The sequence below is a fragment of the Fistularia commersonii genome, chromosome 13 (genome assembly GCF_037954325.1).
Source record: "Fistularia commersonii isolate RoL2024-O1a breed Wild chromosome 13, RoL_Fcom_v1.0, whole genome shotgun sequence".
In the NCBI taxonomy this organism is placed as follows: domain Eukaryota; kingdom Metazoa; phylum Chordata; class Actinopteri; order Syngnathiformes; family Fistulariidae; genus Fistularia; species Fistularia commersonii.
The window spans coordinates 15,246,851-15,267,914 of NC_141296.1; the positions used below are offsets into that span (position 1 = coordinate 15,246,851).

Here is a 21,064-nt window from a genome sequence, read left to right on the forward strand (position 1 = left end):
TATCCCTCGGCAGGGATTTACGTCCCCGCTGTTTTGTGGTGCAATGTACAATGCACCCTGTTTTGACAAAGGAGTTGAGGAATGGAGATTGAACTTGCCTTCGTCTCCTCATTCCGCCACAATATATGTTATTTATTATATTATCTAATATGTTATCTTTCCTCATCTTGCCACAATATGAATAAACGTCTCGAACATTTTCTCCTCCTGTCCGCTTTTCCCTTCAGAGGTCGCCACAGCGAATCAACCTTCTCCATCTAACCCTATTCTCTGTGTCTTGAATGAACGTCTTGAACATAAATACTTAAAATAAATACATGTTAAGAATTACAATAAAATACGTGCATTCTTGATGTGAAAATACATGTTTTGACACGATAACACCGTATTGTACCGTATTGTACACCGTAATGTAGTTTCTTTACTGGTCTATTTAATTTGTTCATCTGAAAATGTATCTTTCATTACCTGAAATAAACAGAATCTTAATTTCCATTATTATCATTATCAAAACGAGACACTTTGTCAATATTTTAGTGAGTCACGGATGTTGGGGGTTATGTAGATGCTTGGTTTCTGCGTGATTTTGGGGTTGCTGGGAATTTTGTGGATGTGGTTTGGGGTGCAATGAATCCTGGGGGGGGGGGTACCTGGAATGGGGCAGGATCAGTTGGTTGTATTGCAGGCTTGAGTGGCTTGTTTTCTGCATGTTAACACAGCTCAACAGCAAGCCAAACTCAATCTCACATGCCAGGATCAGAGCGTGTTACTTCCTTTATTAATGGTGTAACCATTAATGGTGTAACCATTTGTCTCATGCCAGACTTTGTTGTTACTAAAGCACAAAAAAAGTATTTTTTTTCATTATAAATCACAATCTTTAACATTGATTTTAACCCAGGGGTGCCACCAATGTTTTAGTAGCACAATACATGCTTGGCTGATGACATATACAGCTTGCTCATGTTAACTTTGGCTTTCCATGCGTGTTAACTTTCACTCTGTACAGTATATAAGGTAATAATGCCACATTGTGCTGCTTTTGGGTGCAATTTCCAGTCCAGGGGAAATAAAGGGACTGTTGCTAGTCTGCACAGCTTTCCAAGGGAGAAGAAGAACAGAAAGGATTGGGAAATTGCTTGTGGATGTACACAACTCTCTAAGGAAGTTGTGCACGTCCTACGGCTGTGTTCTCAGTCCTTCTTTCCAGATGCATATGATGCATTTAGCCCTGTTAAGCTGCAGGAAGAGCTCACGGGTGCTAATAGTTTAAAATAGACACTAAAGCCAAATGCAATGCCCACAGTTTTCTTGCACAAGCTCACAAAAGGTCCTTGAGAAACAAGTGAAGCACGTTTGAAGAAACACCACAGGCAGGAGACGCTGGATGTTCCCCTGCAAGGATGTCAATAACCTGCATTTGATGATGAAAGACCGGACACCAGCACAATCGTGGAGGAAGCTGACAATGAGTCAGTCAACACAGCACTCCATTTGTCTACAGTGAACACCCGATGATGAAAGTGGAGCTCTTTACAGCAATGTAAACAGTGTACCCTGCATCTTGCCCAATGACAGTGCGGCTAAGCTCCAGCATCCCCACTACCCTAATTGCAGGATACGCGGAAGAAAATGGATGGATGGATGGATGGATGGATGGGTGGATGTTTGTTCCACTCTAAATGACATGAAAGTACTGTGGGATAGAGTCACTGGAATCGTGAGAGATGGCGCACCTGCCTTGGCTTGTGTTTGAAGTGGATTATCAATCCTAATCTTTAATAAAGTCAGCAAAGGAGCAGGTTAAGCTATAAAACTCCAATTATTCATACAAAAGTTTCTCATCATATCTATCAATTAATTCTTTTCTATTCACTTCAGAGCCCCGTGTCACCAATATTTTTAACAGTTTCTACCTGACATCTAGGCTGAATACGGAGATGTTATATTTCACAACGATGTAAGATTGGGTGGACTGCTCTGCAACGCCTCTACTCCCTAAGTAAGGAAATTGTGCAATTTTTTGATTAAAAAAATGGACATCCTATGCCAGAACTATCTGATCCATTTTAGCCGCCTTGGGTTTTTAGTTGATATTTAAAAGCATCTGAATGCCCTAAACACAATCCCTTGGGAGCAAAAAGTGGTGATAAACCAGTGTAGTCTCTCTGGAAGGAGTTATTCTCTGAGTTTTGGGGATTTTTCATGCTTTAACCTCTCCTTTCTCCGCAGACCCTGATGATGCTTCGGGCGACCTGCAGTTGGACCTCATTGAGCAGCAATGTGACACCAAGTTGTCCAGTTGACTTTGAAAGCTCTCTCTTGTATACTTTTACCATCAACTGGATAAAGGGAGGTTCCAAAAGATTCAAACATTTGTTAGAAAATGTTGAGCTTGTTTGGCCTAACCGTGTGAGGATAGGACTAAGTGACTCTCACTTAGTAAGCTTTTACTTCATATTGTATGGCCTTCAAATATGAAAATGAGATCGGATTTTGGTGTCCCACATGTGACAATTAATAGTATTGTATCGTTTTAGTCAGGGAAACACCTGTGAAACGGTAAAAATGTTTAATAAGCAATAGCTGTTGTTGGCCACAACCACTGCACAGGTAAACACCCCCCCAGAATTCATTGCACCCCAAAGCACACCCACAAAATTCCCAGCAACCCCAAAAATCACACAGAAAACAAGCGTCAACACAAACTCCAATATTTGTGACTTGCTTCAGTATGATATTTGTGGTAAAAACGGTATAAAATGTAAAATATGTATATATATGTATTTCAATTATTTATGTGCATGCCTTTTTTTACACATTCATTTTGCTCTTGTTCCATAGGTGTTAAAGAACACTGTGCAATCATGTGATTTTCCCTTTTAAAAGGGAAACAGTGTCACAAACTACTGGTATTTTATCGACAGAAAAAAATATAATCGATCATGCCTAAAATGAAGCGAGGTGGAGAGGATAGGTTAACATGGAGGCCGATGATTCGCTGTTGCCACTTTTCATGGGAACAACCGGAAGGGAAAAAGAGATCGCGGCCTTCTACAGCGGAAGAGCAGTGGGCGGAGCTTAAGTCCTGCCATTGAAGCGCAGCCGCACACCCGTGAGGCGAGTGAAGATGGCGGCGACTGCGGAACGGAGCTTCATCGAGATATGTGGTTTTGAGCGGGAAACTGTTCCCCGGTATCGAGAGATTACCGTGAATCTTGGTGAGTTCACAGTCACGTTGTATCCCTCTCCGAAGTGAGCTGTTCTGTTTCACGATGGTTAAACCACTTTGGCTTTCCACCCTTGTCAACCGGCATTCGGAGTTTACGCTGAAGGCAAACGGAACTTGAAATCGACCCTTCATTTTTCCACTGTTATCTTCAGTTTTGCAATTTTACGATCCGAATCACAGCCAAAGTAGCCCGCACTCTTTCTTTTCTGTGAATGAAGAAGATACTTGGATTTTGAAATTATTTTAAAGCGTAAAGTCCTCCCTTCATCTCGTTAAAATTACATTCACATTGATACATTTTTCCGCATCAATGCTACATTTAAATACTGTTAGATTTACTTAAGTAGAATGAAACTGCAACTGTATACGAACATTTTCCATGAATATATTTTGTTTTGAGTGAGTCGAGGAAACGCTTAATTAATTTTCGATATACAGTGACGTAAAACGAACCAAAAGGAATCGTCATGTCTGTAACTACGGCACACTGAGCCACTGAGCCATAATGAATGGCTATTGCAGCTGCAGATCAGATGCTAATTCCTTAGATAATGTAGAAAGGTTACCTACAGTGTATTCCTCAGAGCACTGCCACTTCACTGCTTTACACGATCCAGGTCTGACTGCGTTTTTTGTTTCATTTTAATATATACATATATGTATATGTGGCTGCAAATATATTGGTCTCCAGTAACTGAGAGTTGACGTGAGCTTACATCTGAATCTATGTTCTTTCTGCAGGCCTGTGCCTTCCACATGGGGCTGGGAAATTACCAGACACCGCTGGGGCATACCATTATGAAGACAGTGGGAAGCTGCTTTCGGTCACAAGCAATAGATTCATTCATTGGTAAGGACAAAACACCACACACATATTAGACAAACATTAACTCATTACACAATTGCCATCCAAACTTCCAGCTCCATTTTGGAATGGCTTCTTCTTCTTTATATTTCTTCTCTTTTTGGCTTTTCCTTTCAGGGGTCGCCGCAGCGAATCAACTTTCTCTATCTAACCCTATTCTCTGTATACTCTTCTCACACACACACCAACTCCCATCATATCCTCACTCACTATGTCCATAAATCTTCTCTCTAGTCTTCCACGAGACCTCCTGCCTGGCAACTCCAATTCCAGCCTCTGTCCACCAATATATTCACTATGTCTCCTTTGTACATGACCAAACCATCTCAGTCTTGCTTCTCTGACCTTCTCTCCAAAACATCTAACATGCACTGTTCCTATGATAAACTAATTCCTGATCTTATCCATCCTGGTCACTCCCAAAGAGAACCTCAACATCTTCATCTTAGCGACCTCTAGCTCTGCCTCTTGTCTTTTTGTCATTGTAACTGTTTCTAGGCCATACAGCATCGCTGTCGTTGAGCCCAATTTTTCTGTCTTCTCAACTAATCTTTTTTAATCTTATAAAAAAAAACATAATTTAACAGATCTTTACTGTTTCCATTAATTTCACTGTCATGAAAAACAAACCACTAGAACCCCTATCAAATATTAAACTCACACCTCATATGAAACTGGCTGTACCAAAGTAGTAATTTTGTCCATGCTACCATATGTCTGACTAAGTTTAATTGGACATCAAAAAGGATTAAATCAACAAATTGATCATAGTCTTGTTAATTGACATTGAGACCCGACACTCTCTCAGTCTAGATAGTCACATTGTGTGTTTATGGTGAGGTTAATCAAGTGTCTGAATTAGAATAAAAACAGCGGCTCCCTGCAAAACCCAGTTTTTGCTAAAATACCAATCTCACCAAACCATATAACTACAAAAGCAACCAAATTTTGGAACTTCATCTAAAAAGGCACATACATCCAATATGCAGCAAGTCTTCAGAAGGAAGGTGATATAACCTATGAGTGTTGAAATTTTCTTCCAAAAGCCACTTTGGCTGGTTCCTAAACTATACCAGCTACCATTTTGCCATTGCACCTTTGTATATCATTTATCTGTGTCTGATTTTTAAAGTAACAAAAAATACACATACACACACAGACACGTTACAGCTCACCTCTTAAGATCTAGTACAGCTTGTTTACACCTCCCCCATCTTTTTGAAGTTCTGCATCATTCTCAGTCACAACATCTGTGTTCTACCTGCACTTATTATGAATTCGATCTTAAATAACAGTCATCAAATTTAACTTATCTCCTGACTCATGTCTCTGCATGTTCTCCAAATGTATTGTGCCACTTAATTTCCATCACACAATTCTGGAAACATTGCACATTTTCAATAAAAGTATACTTTGCTGAAACTACAGGTACAGGTATTTACATTTTGCTATTTTCATTGTTTGCACTGAAGTGGTTATTAATGTGCATGCAAGAAGTCAGTGGATTCCTTTTAAAAAAAACTTAACACCATTCATGCTGCTTGCACTGTATTTCTAGAGCAGTGCTTGTCAATTATTTTCTGTAATGATCCCCACCCACCCCGCCCCCCAGGAATATAAGATTGTTTTATGTACACCTCTGCTCAACATTGTATTCTTATTAACATTAAAGAAAAGAAAAAAGAAAGAAATATAGATAAACTTCCAAAAAGAATAACTTTATGAACATTGATTAACATAATAGTGCTTGCTGGTTTACTGAAGCTTTCACAAAGTGGGATGATAAAAAAACCTCAAGTAGCTTATCAGTGTAATAGGTGTGTAATGTCTGTAGATGACACTGTGATTTATTTGGCTTCATGCTGTCCGCTGCCAACACAGTAGACACAGCAGTACTTTCCTCGTCTCCCACTGTAGACTGTAGTCACAGTGAAGCCAAGCGTATATACCCTTTGTCATATACACCCCCCACCCCATCCCCGCATTGCTCCATGTCCCCCCAGGGGGGCACACCGCACTATTTGAAAAGCAATGTTCTAGAGGGAAAGACCTCTTAAGATCTAGTAAACTTCATGGGACTACAGACATACTCCTCCTGTGTAACTCATTTCACTTTTGCACATGTTTATATTGTTTATATATTGTTAGTTGCAATGTGTTAAACTAGTTCTATACTGTCTATATAGATTTTTTTTCAGTGTTTAATGTTTATCTTTAGTTTTCTGTTTTTTATAACTTTTTCTTGCACTGTTTGCTTTGAGTGGTTGAAAATTCACCACTGTGGGATGATTAAAGGAACATTGTATTATATTCTAACAGAAGCTTTCCTGTCTTGTTGAATCTTCAGGTCAACATCTGGTGACACTGTGCAGCTGATGGAAACATCACTTGACGTCAACCTGTTAAACAATGCCATTAGATTGCGTATAACCCACTGCATGCTGCTGCCAGGGGGTGTGGCCATTCAAGAAACACCTAGCCATGTCATCATCCTGCTCACCACAAATCAGAGTGTCCATTGCATACCACTGCCTCATCCTGCACGCATGTATCGCAGTGTAAGTTACAAATACAGTGGGGCAAAAAAGTATAAAGTCAGCCACCAATTGTGCAAGTTCTCACCCTTAAAAAGATGAGAGAGGCTTGTAATTTTCATTACAGGTACACCTCAACTATGAGAGACAGAACGTTGTCTGATATTTAAAGAATTTATTTTCAAATTGTGGTGGAAAATAATATTTGGTCAATAACAAAAGTTAATCTCAATACTTTGTTATATACCCTTTGTTGGCAATGACAGAGGTCGAATGTTTTCTGCAAGTCTTCACAAGGTTTTCACACACTGTTACTGGTATTTTGGCCCATTCCTCCATGCAGATCTCCTAGAGCAGTGATGTTTTGGGGCTGTCACTGGGCAACGTGGACTTTCAACTCCCTCCAAAGATTGTCTATGGGGCTGAGATCTGGAGACTGGCTTGGCCACTCCAGGACCTTGAAATGCTTCTTACAAAGCCACTCCGTTGCTGCCTGTGTGGTGTGTTTGGGATCATGCTCATGCTGAAAGACCCTGCCACGTTTCATCTTCTATGCCCTTGCTGATGGAAGGTGTCCTCTCAAAATCTCACGATACATGGCCAATACATCTCCCAATCGTTTTCTGTATCATCCAAACACTTGAACAAACTTCAGCAGGGCCTGGACATGCACTGGCTTAAGCAGGGGGACACTTCTGGCACTGCAGGATTTAAATCCCTGGTGGTGTAGCGTGTTAGCTGATGGTAGCCTTTGTCACTTAGGTCCCAGCTCTCTGCAGGTCATTCACTTGTCCCCCCCCCCCCATGTGGGCCTGAGATCTTTGCTCACCATTCTTGTGATAATTTTGACCTCACAGGGTGAGATCATGTGTGGAGCCCCAGATCAAGGGAGATTATCAGTGGTCTCTTTTGTCTCCCATTTTCTAATAATTGCTCCCACAGTTGATTTCTTCACTCTGCTTCTTCAGTTGCTTATCTATCGCAGATTCAGTCCTCCCAGCCTGTTGCAGGTCTACAATTTTGTTTCTGGTGTTCTTGTCAGCTGGCCCTAGTGGAGTTTGGAGTATGACTGTTTGAGGCTGTGGACAGGTGTCTTTTATACTGATAAACCAGTTTAAACAGATGCCATTAATACAGGTAATGTGTGGAGGATGGAGGAACCTCTTATAGAAGAAATTACAGGTCTGTGAGAGCCAGAAATCTTGCTTATTTGGAAGTGACCAAATACTTATTTTTCTGAGGAATTTACCAATTTATTAATTAAAAATCCTACAATGTGTTTTCCTGGACTCTTTCCCCCCCCATTCTGTTTCTCATTGTTGAGAGTCCCTATGATGAAAATTACAGGCCTCTCGTCTTTTTAAGTCGGAGAACTTGCACAACTGGTGGCTGACTAAATACTTTTTTGCCCCACTGTACAAGCATTGATACATCTACAACTCAATTATCTACTCTCACCCTATGTACACATGTGTAAAAACACATTAGTATGGGAAACACTCAAGAGAGGTATGGACAAATATGTAACATGCCCATGTTAGATAATGCCTAGTAGTGTGACTGTGGAGCCCCTTGATCAAATATCTGTAGGACACTATAGAAAGACATCGTTCCTCTGCATTTTATATGTACAACCATGAAGCATAAACCTGTACATATGGTATTAGTCGTAAACATAGGTACATATGTACTTTAGCTTTTGTAAACATTCTCATGTGACGTACACCCACATGCACTTAATGTTCTGCTCTTTTGTCGGCAGGAGATTGGTACAGAGCTTCACATGCAGTCAATCTTCACTGATGTGGCGAAGCTGAATCTGCAAGATACATCCCACAGTGCCGTCATTCCAAGCAATTTGTTTAACACAGGAAATCATATGGGAAGTTTAAATGCTGCCGCTGCCTGGGTCTCTCACCACGGGGATGCTCACTATGCCCTGCCCTCGCCTTCAGGGGGAATTATCATTGTCACACTTCCACTGCAAGGTATGCCCTGTGGTTGTAATTGCCACTGATATTATATGTCTTACTGGTATCTGCCACATTTAACTAGTGTGTATGCATGTGTGTAGGGGGAAATGTGTCTGTGGTTGAGTTGAAGCAGAGTTCCATGATGCAGCGTCTGTCTGACTGGATGCCAAGTGCCATCTGGGGAGATACCAGTCCAGCAGACCTGGTCCTCAGTTTGGCTGTCAGAGAACTCAAAGAGGATTCCTTCATCTTCACACTTTGCCAGGATTTCAAACTCCGTGTGTGGTCTCTTAGGGTCAGCTGATCAATTCATCAACCATTCATTATTACTTAGTCAGCCACCAACCTACCATTTTTACTATAATGTTTTGGCATTTCGCTAAAGGTTTGTGTCAATGTTTGCTTATTTTCATGCATGTGCAGGAACAGATGTGTCTGCTGGAGACAGACATGTTAGACTACATGCCAGCCTGTAAGGGCCAGAAGAATTTGTCTGGTCATTGTCACCGGCTGCGCCTTGCCTTTTCCTCCACTGCTGGCCTGTGTGTAGCTGTCTACCTTGGCTTGCCACAGCAGGGACAGTTTGTGATCCTTCAGCTTGCAGCTACAGACACACATCATTGCAGTCTGGACCATATGTCTTCACTCTTCTCCACACAGGTATGAGTGGCTGATGGCCCAATCTTAGATACTATAGTCTGGTTGTTTTAAAGTGATTTCCACAAAAAAATCCATACATTTTTTCCTGATATTCTAAACAGTATTTGCTATCATGATGCTCTCTGATCCTTTCGAAACCTATAGGTGAATCTAATAATTATGAAATGTCTGTGTCCTATAGGAGACTCTGGTGGATTTCACACTTACGTCTACAGACATCTGGGGTGTGTGGGTGGATGACGCAAACACAACTGTCATCAAGTACATCAATTTTGAAGAGTAAGTTGACTCCCTCTGGTCATCCATGAAGTGGTTTTGTAAGAACTGGCTAAACTGGATTCTGAGAACATTTCATCCAACAGGTATTTTTTGCCCTGACTGGTTATAGTGGGCCAAGTATTTGACGTCTAAGATACATTAATAGGTGACCTGTGTCAAGCATATCGTTCAGAGTTGTGCCCAGTTGGTCCTTCTCAGGTGTTCCCACATACTTCTTCTTTTTCTTTCGGCTTTTCCTGTCAGGGGTCGCCACAGCGAGTCAACTTTCTCCATCTAACCCTATTCTCTGTATCTTCCTCTCACACCAACTACCTTCATATCCTCTCTCACTACGTCCATAAATCTTCTCTTTGGTCTTCCTCGAGACCTCCTGCCTGGCAGCTCCAATTCCAGCATCCGTCTACCAATATATTCACTATCTCTTCTCTGTACATGACCGAACCATCTCAGTCTTGCTTCTCTGACCTTCTCTCCAAAACATCAAACATGTGCCGTCCCTCTGATAGACTCATTCCTGATCCTCTCCATCCTGGTCACTCCCAAAGAGAACCTCAACATCTTCATCTCTGCAACCTCTATGTGGTGTTCCCACATACTAGAGAGTGTAATATCCAAGTCAGCATTTTTTTTTTCTCAAACAGTAACTCAGCAGGTCAGTGGAACCAGGTGTTTGTTCAGCCTTCACCTGAAGAGGAAGTCCATACTGGAGTGGACACAGACCCCAGAGTAAGAACCTTTTGATATGGTACCTATTTGCAGGAGGGGAACATCCTGTATGTTCAATTGTGTTTTCATTTTATGTGTTTGAAATAGGAGACATACCTGGAGGTGCTTTTCTCTCCTCTGCGCTTCGCTGCATCAGCCATCACCAAATCTCTACAAGTGAGAATGTACTTACTGGTGCTGCTTTTGCACTCAAGGCCTGATAGGACACATCTTTTTATGAACGGTACAGTAACCAGGTTCTGAAACATGTGTTTGTGTTGCCAGATCTACCGACGAGGCTCTGAAAGCATGGCTGATCTATCCTGGGAGGGTTTGAAGAAGGAGGTGACAGTTGCAGTGGAGAGTGAGGTGAATTAGAGTGATGTTGAGACATGCAGATTTCCAACAAGAGACTGATATCATGTTCTTGTGGTTTTAGCTGCAAAGCAGCATCACAGAGTTTGAATTCTCCCAGGAAGACTATCGCCAGCTCCAAGTGGAATTCTGGTCCAAATTCTATGCTTGCTGCCTCCAGTATCAGGAAGTTTTCGCCTCTCCACTCGGTTTGAGTGTCAGTGCACACACTGGAATGGTCTGCCTGCTCAAGAAGGTAAACTCTCCAGTTAATAATTCTCATCTGGTAATTTTAAAGTAACAAAATGGTAATGAAACATGACTATGATCAAACATACCGTATGTTGACTTCTGTCAGTCATGAACTGTCATCACTGACAACACAAGACTTTATTTACCCAACATTTCAGAAATACATATCAAACCACTTACATAAGAAATACATTACTCAATATGACTCACTCGTTCCAAGCTTGCAGTGTGAGAAGAAGTTCAAGATTTATCAACTTAACAGGGTCTATATTGTGCTTTTATGTCTTACACATCTTGCCTTCCATAGGAAGTCATTGTTTGCACCTATAATTTCAAGATGTGCAGCTGGTTTAATTGTTTTGCCGCTGTGTCAACCATTGTTTATGCGAGGCTGTGCTGGGATCACTTGATGGTCTTAGCAAGTAGCATGGTGTTGCTTTGTTTAAACAGAAAGATTACTACTTGCTTGAAAGTGGCGTTTCTCAGCGTTTGTGTACAGTCATATGTACAATCCTGCTAATGTTGAGACATTTTTCCTCTAGGGTTTTGTTTCCTATCTCCTACCATGTTCTGCAGTGGACCATCTCTACTTGTCGTGCAGTGAGTATCTGCTGTTGGATGATGAGACCTTGCTAACAGATGGTAAGTCGAAACCATAGTCAACTTTATTGTGAGTACCGCCATATCTTCATACATACAGAGCATTGAAACAGTGTAACTCTAAGACCCAAAAAATTATAAATACCGTATTTTCCGCACTATAAGGTGCACTGGATTATAAGGCACACCTTCAATGAATGGCCTATTTTAAAACTTTTTTCATATTTGAGGCGCACTAAAAGGCCAGAGATTAGAAGCTACAGTAATGGCTGGGGTTGCGTTATGCATCCACTAGATGAAGCTGCGCTAAAGGGAATGTCAACAAAAAAGTCAGTAAAGTCAGACAAACTTGATTAATAGAACGTTCTGACAACTCCGTTCACTCCCAAAACAAGTTAGTGCATTCACAATACAGTACTATACGTACTGGTAGTTCTTACCGGTATTTGCTCTGCCTTCGTTGAAAAGTTCCATCTCCATTTACCACAGTTCAAAGCTTTTCATAAAATGAAAGCACCAAGAAGGACCACCTCTAAATTCATTGATGTTAAGTTTGCGTGCTAGCAGTGTTGCCTTCATTTGAATCTGTGTCATTCTGTCTACTTGCTGCTCTGTTCAACAACCCACAGTTCAAGTTTGTCCTCTAACTGTAGCCATCTTGCTTTGATCCCTTAGAAACTCCATTTCGTCTTCTTTACTTGGCGCAGGTCATCTTGTTGCCCCCTCCATTTCCGTACCATTGATTCGTTAATGTTGAATTCTCTCGCAGCTGCTCTATTTCCATGTTCGACTGGGTGACTGATAGCCTTGGGTTTTAACTCTGTGTCGTACACGAGTCTCTTGAAAGGAGCTGTTTTGGGGTCTTTATATGCATGGGCGTGCACACACACACACACAAACACACACACACACACACACACACACACACACACACACACTCACAAAAGGAAATGGAAATGGAAATGATCGCATCGCGCTGTCATATCTCCCAGCACGCACTGTGTTCTACTTGTTCTACAGGAGAAATTGGAGTCTGCGGCTGCTTCCCATAGTTGCGAGACCTCTTGCGGCTCAATATTGATCCATATATAAGGCGCGCACTTTCGGTATTTAAGAAGATTAAAGGCTTTTAGGTGCGCCTTATAGTGCGGAAAATCCGGTAATTTGTCACAAAGAACTACAACAAGTTATGCCAAGGTAGATATTGTGGAGTTTGATTTGTGGAATATTTAGGTGTAGTTGCAAGGAAAAAGTGATAGCAAGTGCAGTTGCATTAATTGTTTTACAGTGCATTTTCATTGAAGTGATTGAGTGAGTCCATGAAAGAGACAGGTACTTGATGACTCTGTGTGTGTGTGTGCGTGCGTGCGTGTGTGATAATATGTATGTATGTATACAATGATCAATTTTCCATTTCCATTATTAACACCAATGCAATGTTTCTGTAGGTGGCCCTCCCTTTGTATATTTGTATTTTTCATTTATTTGTTAATTACATAATTTTTTTTTTGCAGATGACATTGTGATGTTTGCAGATGACATTGTGTTTGCAGATGACATTGTGATGTTTGCAGATGACATTGTGATCTGTAGTGAGACCAGACAACAGGTAGAGGAAAAACTAGAGAGGTGGAGGTATGCTCTGGAAAGGAGAGGAATGAAAGTTAGTCGCAGCAAGACAGAATATATGTGTGTGAATGAGAGGAACTCGGGTGGAACGGTGAGGCTACAGGGAGTGGAGATCAAGAAGCTGGAGGATTTCAGGTACTTGGGGTCAACAGTCCAGAGCAATGGACAGTGTGGAAAAGAGGTGAAGAGACGGGTCCAATCAGGTTGGAATGGGTGGAGTGAAGTGTCAGGGGTACTATGTGATAGAAGACTATCGGCCAGAATGAAAGGAAAGGTGTACAAGACAGTGGTGAGACCAGTGATGATGTATGGCCTAGAAACTGTTACAATGACCAAAAGACAGGAGGCAGAACTAGAGGTTGCAGAGATGAAGAGGTTGAGGTTTTCTTTGGGAGTGACCAGGATGGATTGGATCAAGAATGAGTATCAGAGGAACAGCACATGTTAGATGTTTTGAGAGGTCAGAGAAGCCAGACTTAGATGGTACATGTACAGAGGAGGGATAGAGGTATATATAAGGTATATAAGGTATAATGGTAGACGGACGCTGGAATTGGAGCTGCCAGGCAAGAGGTCTCGAGGAAGACCAAAGAGAAGATTTATGGACATAGTGAGAGAGGATATGAGGGTAGTTGGTGTGAGAGAGGAGGATACAGAGAATAGGGTTAGATGGAGAAAGTTGAAAGTTGATTCGCTGTGACGACCCCTGAAGGGAAAAACCGGCAGAAGAAGAATTGTTAATTATATGATTTAGTTGAGCATTTTAGGTTTTGTCATTTGTTACCACAAATGAAAGAACTGGTTTCATTTTGTAGTGACTTTCAGTATGAACTTTTTCACAGAATTAGATTTTCAAAGAATATCTTGCTCTAAGAAATCTTATTGTATGTTTTTTATGTGTGTGTTCTCAGACCTTGAGTTGGGCCAGGATGTCCTGCAGCTAATTCGGTGTTTACGATTGGTCAGTGATGCGATTTCAGGTGAAATGGCATATAAAATGGAGAAGTCTCTTGAACATGTGGAGGCACCTGAGAGAATGGCAGAGCTGATTCTCGAGAACATACTCTCAACTGACAGGTTAGTACTCTTCTTCTTCTTCACTACCCTATAGTGAAAACACATAATTCTTGAATGTCTTTAAAAATTGAAGAAACATGTCCTTTCATTTGTTTACGGAGGTTCTTAGTCCACCAGGTCATGGTCAACCATTGTCAAATCTTGATGTGGGGCCTGGCCTGGAGCAAATTGAGTGCCCTCATAAACCACAGAAATGCATAGAAATGGGGGGGGGGGGAATCAAAATTTCCTGTCCAACAATAAAACTAATTATTATTTTCAAAAAAGTATTAAAACATTGACAAAATAGGCTCAGAAACTCACCAGTGTCTTTTTTTGTTTACACACTGCCTAAGGTAAAATAATGTCATAAACGAGGAAGTAAAATTAGATGTTTTAAAAAAAGATTTAAATTAAAAAAAATCAATACTTGTTTTTCCTTAGAGGACTCCACTGTTAAAAAATCTTTATAAAGCTGTTATTAATTCCTCAGTTAAAATCTGAAGCTTGAGTTGTGTCTATGCCCATACTTTCATTTAGTGCTAGTTAATAAAATAATCAACTCTGCCGTTTTGTTTATCTTGCTAATTCTATTGTCATCAATCTGTTCCACTGAACTGATCTTTTCAAACTTGTTTTTGCTTTCAGCAAATAAGCGATTGGCTGTCTCTACCATGTATTCTTTCAAAAACTCCACCTCGGAAAATACCTGCTGGCCATGGCTAAGTTGCGTACCAGCAAAAAAACTTGCCCTGGAACTTGACTCTTGAATTCCAATTTTGTCAGTGCCGAGTCATTAAATTAGCAGTCAACCTCTGCACAGTAGCCACCTGTTCTTGTGTTAACTGACTGCTACACTAGTTGGCATGCTTTGTGGTAAAGTGACAGCTGATACTGTATTTTTATTCTAAAAAACTCCAATAGTTTCTTGGTATATCAGACATATGGCTGTCAATATACTTCAATGATATTTTTGTCCACACCTTTTAGACACTAAGCGCTCGTTTTCCACTTTTCTTGGGTTCGCTCATTTTTTTAAGAAAGTAATAAAACACATATACCAGAGAGGTCAATGTGTATAAAGTGCACCGGGGAAATGTGGGCATTGCACATAAAAGGCAACATGATCAAGATTTGATAATTATATAATATAACTTAATATTTTGGGGAAAGATGTGGTGGACCATATACAGTGGAACCTTGACTTACAAGTACCTGAAGTTTCAACTTTTCAACTTTTGCGGTATATGAGTCATTTGCTATGTGATATGGGCAGAGATCTGAGTTATGAGCAAGCAGGATGACAGTGTTTGACATTGATGTGGCCGCCACATCCATGAAGTTAATGAAAAAAAGTTTCACGCACAGGACAGTACAAGGTTGCCCTGGTAAAATCATTGAAAATCACCAGCAAGGTGTGCTGATATTGACTTGCCCATTAGGAGTTGGAGAAGTTGTTGTGAAGTCCTGACCGAGAGCACCTTCTGTGAGATGACATCTCAAATTGATGAGGGTTTGGTGCAGCAGGCAGCAGCACTGGAATAGTCATTTGAAGCCTGTCGGGAATGGTTTGATCATTTTAAAATTAAAACCAGCATTCATTCCCTCACTGAATTAAGTTTTGTGATGAATAGTTTTATAGTGTGCAAGTTAAACCTAGCAATACGTTTTAACATGAAGTATGTTGTGAGTAAGTTAAGTTAAGCAAAAGACCACAAAATGAAGAACTCCCCTAACCTCTGTTTTTGTTGGCATCTTTGTCTCAAGGTAAATACACTCAGTAAAACCTTTTTTTCACAATCTCTTTTGTTGATATTTGTTATTTGTAATGTATGTTTTTCTTATTTAAAACACGTAATAAAGACTACTGGTAGCGCTTCAGTTCATTTCAGTGGTTAATTTAATTTTCTATACAAGCGAATTGATTTATGAACTCTGTCATGAAAGAATTAAACTCATAAATCAAGTGATTACTGTAATTGTTTTTAAAGGAGTTTTGAATCCATGATATTTTGTGATTACATGTTTGTTTTTTTTAATCTCAGACACTCCTGGGGTCCCTTCCATTCCCCTCAGGGGTATGTGCACCCCCTTTGAGAGCATTAAGTCTTAAGTCTGCTCCTAGCAGTATATTCTTGTCTATCTGCAGTGAAAATACCATTGAGGAAATCCAGAACAAACTGCAGGATATTCGCAACCCAACAGCAGCCATAATGGTTCTTCTCCGAGAGATGGACCTTGAGACAGATGCTGAGGTCGGCGGAGAAGGTCTGCTCACACCTGGTAGGATTTTATTGTTTTAATATTTAAACAAGAAAAACAGGCTACACAGAGACTACAACTATGGAATAGCTTATTTAAATTTCAATAAAATTAGCCCATTAGTTCAATAATACCGTGTAATCCTCATTAAGGTAGTTGCGACCTGGCTCACCACAACCAATTAGGCCACCTGCCTGGCAGTTCCAACAGCAGCAGACTTCTACCAAGTTTCATTGTGCCTCCTGTACAAATCCAAACTCTCAGTTTTGCATTTGAGTTTATCTGCAAAACATCTGACACATGCAGACTACCAAATGACAGTCTAATAAGTAGTAAAATAATGGATTTTGGAAAAAGCGGTTAAATATCACAGGGGGATGCTCCAATGGCCAGCATGTTTAGGGATAGTTTTCCATTTGTAACATTTTTCCCCAGGGATTATTACAAATTGAATAAGCATGTCCATGCCGACTCTTGTGACAAAGCTATTTGACATTAGTTAGTGTCAGATGATGTTGAGACTGGAGGCAATCTATACTATCAGTACTTCCCTGATCGGGAAAAGTCACGAATCAGTTAAATTGGGTGCTAATGTAGCGGAACATACTTAGGCCAAATGTCATTAAGGAGCTTTATCATACCAAGGATCCCTTTAAATAATATAATCATAACTTTATATTTAAGGAATATGAATACATGCTATGGACTTCTAAAAGAACACAGAAGCTGCAAAACTCACAGGAATTCTGTAGTGATACACCAGTTGTTTTTCCTGGTGTTTTTCCTGGCAGGTCAGTCCCTGAATATGCGGATCAACCTGTCTCAGTTGTACGGAAGCAGCTCTGCAGTATCTCTTGTCTGTCAGGCTGTCACTCACATGGCCATGACCAGGGTGCTGTTCTGCCGTGACCTGCTTGTCCTGCAGAAACTCCTCCTGCGCTTTGGAGGCAATGTACAGTAGGCCATACATAAGACACTTAGATCGAACACACACTTAATGCTTACAGTTTTCATATGTGACACTGACATCTGATCGGTTAAATATGACAACAAAGTAATGATAAAATTATATCCTTTTTGGTGGTTTAAGATACAGATCTGTGTGTTTCTTGGTTCCTCAGGTATTTCTTGATGGAGGAACTCAGCTACTGCAGCTCCAGCAGGACTTGATTCCTCGGAGCTCCCACCTCCTGTCATCATATTTCCTGCTCAGACAAATCAGTCAGTGCTTTGTCTCCCCTGTTCCTGTGGACACCATGTGAGAATGCACACAAACATACATTTTAAACCTACACTTGGCATCAGAGATTGAAACAAATTTGATTTGCTTGTAACATTTGATGATCTCCTTTGATAGGCGGAAGTTTGAAGACACTGGGTCAGCTTTATATCTACTCATAGCATCACCTTACCAATATACCATATTATGTTCAGTGTCCATGTGCTGTCCGGGTTCACTATCCTGTTGGTGTAAACTCCATATTAAGAAAAGGTATACTAAACAAACCAACATTGTTTAGTACATTTGATCACTTTTCCCCCCCAGAGACACCAACCTGAAGCACCTCACTGTGTTAGAGCTGTCTGACTCTCCAACTATTAACAGCAACACAACAGGTGGGCGAGCTTTCTGATACTCAGAGCAGATTTGCAAGTTGGCACAACTGTCTGAGGATAACTGCAGTGATCACTTAAAACCTTACAGGAAGGTCTACGTTTGCCCGCAACAATACTGAGCTCAAGAGACCTCCCAAAAACCTTACCTGTATCGTTCATAACAACGCTTTGTTGAACAGAGGCTCTGCTCACTCAACACAAACTTTTTCAGATATGTCAACTTCATTCTCATGATTATGTATGCAAAAACTTTTGCTATGGATTGTCTTTTTCAGTGAGTATATGATCATTGTCTGTTTCAGATCACTCACTGATTTTATTTGACATTTTTATTCCCAATTTATTAGCCTTAGGTAAAGAAGCATGAATGACTAGCTCACCTTGTTATTTCAGCCTCAATACCTTTTAGAAAATTAAGTCTAATTCTGGCATATTAACAGGTGTTAATCGAACAGGTGTTCTGATGTACCAATTGTCTGCACTTGACTTTCAGGTATTTTAACAGTAAGATTGCTAATATCAGCGCCAAGATTACTGATTCTTTCAGTATTACGGCAGGACGCGCTGTTGCTATACACATACTTAAAGAGCATACTTTTACCACGATTTTCAAATCATCACACTGATAGCGCTTAATGAGGTTGCAATTAAGGCCCGCTGTACTTCTTATTCACTGGATTCTTTTTCAGCTTGGGTTTAAGGATTGCAGTCAACATTAGGGCCTTATGTTTTAAATATTGTAGACTCATCATTATCCTCTAGCTTTTTCTTCTATCTAGCTTTTTTAAAGAAACCAAGCCAGATTCCTTGTTCACTTCAAATGTGCTCTGTAGATGATCTGCAGCCACATATGCCATTGAACATAGTGTCCAAGGTCTGTAAATTATTCAGAATGGAGCAGCCACATTCTGGGCCACATATAGAGACGTTCTCTCATTCACACATCTGGCCATTTTAGGATCACTAACTGACCTGATGCAATTTTTTGGATTGTGGGAGGAAAGTGGTGATGCCCCCTGTCAGAATCAAAGAAGGGACCTTTTGTGGCCAGCTGGAAGTGCTAATGACTGTGCCATTTTTGCGGCCCGAAATGTCTTAAGTTTTTTCATTCATTCATTGAATCATTTATAGTATACTCATGGGCACTATTCCCTCTAAGCTGCGCGTGTGCGCGCAATCGCGTACTGCTCCAGTGTTTTCCGCGCAGAGCAAATCTATGCTTTACACAAAGAATATCCAAGCTGAACTGTTAATTAAATAAATGTGTGTAATTTATTTACAGTTCAGCTTTGTTGTGAAAGCTGGAGCAGTGCGCGATTGCGCAAACGTGCGGCTTAGAGGGAACAGTGCTCATGGGTGGCATTGTGTGCAGCTTCCACCACCCAGCTAGGAGATGTCTAGCTCAGTCTTGGCAAGTGTCTTTTCTGTGTGGAGTTTGCATGCTCTTCCCTGTCTGCTTGGGTTTCCTCCAGGATCTCTTTTCCTCCCTCAGCCCAAAAACGTACAGTATCTTAAAGGGAGAGTTAAATGCAGTGATAAATTATATGGTTTGAATTATGCTGTATGTATATCTGAATGAAACAATAAAGGTCTTTCTCCTTACCAACTATATTATTTTAATTGCAGTGCTCAGTCCACAGACGGTTTTAGAGCTATTCTACCAGATGGTGGGCAGGAAGTTGATTGTTTCCCAACTATTCAGCTGTCAGCAGAATGCTTCGCATCACTGGCTTGAGATGATCTCCAGTGTGGTCAACCTACTTGCCCAGCTGCTGTATCCTTTACTACACATGTTCATAGAGCACCTTTCCTATTATGTGAAACCCAGCTGTAGCGTTTTCATAAACATTACAATTTGAGATATCTTTTTAAAAATAGAACTTTATATGTCTGTTCTTATTCTATCATAATTTTAACTTTATTTTAAAATGACTTCTTGATCATTTTGGGTTAACTGTTGTCCTGCAAGCTCAATGTCCTTTTAAGCATAAAATGGATATTAAAATTTGTCATAAGTACAGATGATGTGAATTCCAGTCCAAAATTTGATTTAAACTGACCTGGTGTTCTCCAGTTGGCCCAGTAACCCTGGTTTCCATTTCCCTGAGTGTCTGATGGCCAACTGTCAGTATACACAGCTACAGGTCAGTCAAACATCATTATCTTTTTGGTTGTCATCATTGTTTATTTCTACACCTGTTTCACAAACCAATATTTGTTTATCTTCTAGAACTTACATGAATTCGGCAACTTTAGAAAGTAATTTGGTTGTTCAATCAGACTTAGTGTCTTTCACAAAATCTTGAAAGAAGAGTAAGTGGAACCTTTGTTGTCACGTATGAAATGTCCATCCATCCATGGCTTACCCCAGTTATCCAGAGTCGGGTTGTGGGGGTAGCAGCCGGAGCAGTGAGGCCCAGACCTCCCTCTCCACCACCACATGGTCCTGCTCCTCTGGGGGATCCCAAGGCATTCCCTTGCCAGCCTCGAGACATAGTCTCTCCAGCGTGTCCTGGGTCTTCCCCATGGCCTCCTCTCAGTTTGACATGCCCGGAATACCTCCCCAGGGAGCCATCCAGGAGGTATCCTATCCACATGCTCGAGCCACCTCATCTGTGTTCTCGATGTGGTGGAGTAGTGACTGTACTCCGAGGTCCTCCCAGTTGACCGAGCTTCTCACCCTATCTCTAAGGGAGAGTCCAGCCACCCTGAGGCAAAAACTAATTTCTGCTGCTTGTATCCAAGATCTCATACTTTTGGTCACTACCCATAGCTTGTAACCGTAGGTGAGGGTGGAACGTAGAGCGTCTTAAATTGAGAGCTTTGCCTTCTGGCTCAGCTCCCTCTTCACCACGTCAGACCGGTACAGAGTCTGCATCACTGCAGATGCTGCACCAATCCACCTGACGATTTCCTGCTCCATCCTTCCCTCACTTGTGAACAAGACCCCGAGATACTTGAACTCCTCCACTTGGGGCAGGGCCTCTTCCCCGACCCAAAGTGGCCACTCAACCCATTTCCAGTTGAGCACCATGGTTTGATTTGG

The 21,064-nt window shown here is 41.0% G+C and overlaps 1 protein-coding gene across 1 annotated transcript in view; it reads left to right on the forward strand.

Annotated features, from left to right (window-relative positions):
- The first annotated feature begins 3,107 nt into the window (after nt 1-3,107).
- The window catches only part of nup160 (nucleoporin 160), a 29,915-nt gene continuing 11,958 nt past the window's right edge, over nt 3,108-21,064 (forward strand). The window contains exons 1-19 of the mRNA XM_086158329.1: nt 3,108-3,221; nt 3,974-4,082; nt 6,445-6,655; nt 8,394-8,619; nt 8,706-8,899; nt 9,028-9,264; nt 9,446-9,543; nt 10,185-10,269; nt 10,357-10,425; nt 10,534-10,617; nt 10,688-10,858; nt 11,397-11,496; nt 13,995-14,160; nt 16,289-16,422; nt 17,193-17,353; nt 17,523-17,659; nt 17,948-18,018; nt 19,645-19,792; nt 20,093-20,162. Of these exons, the coding sequence (XP_086014455.1) occupies nt 3,131-3,221; nt 3,974-4,082; nt 6,445-6,655; nt 8,394-8,619; nt 8,706-8,899; nt 9,028-9,264; nt 9,446-9,543; nt 10,185-10,269; nt 10,357-10,425; nt 10,534-10,617; nt 10,688-10,858; nt 11,397-11,496; nt 13,995-14,160; nt 16,289-16,422; nt 17,193-17,353; nt 17,523-17,659; nt 17,948-18,018; nt 19,645-19,792; nt 20,093-20,162 (2,562 nt within the window). The 5' untranslated portion in view covers nt 3,108-3,130. The remainder of the gene's footprint in view (nt 3,222-3,973; nt 4,083-6,444; nt 6,656-8,393; nt 8,620-8,705; nt 8,900-9,027; nt 9,265-9,445; nt 9,544-10,184; nt 10,270-10,356; nt 10,426-10,533; nt 10,618-10,687; nt 10,859-11,396; nt 11,497-13,994; nt 14,161-16,288; nt 16,423-17,192; nt 17,354-17,522; nt 17,660-17,947; nt 18,019-19,644; nt 19,793-20,092; nt 20,163-21,064) is intronic.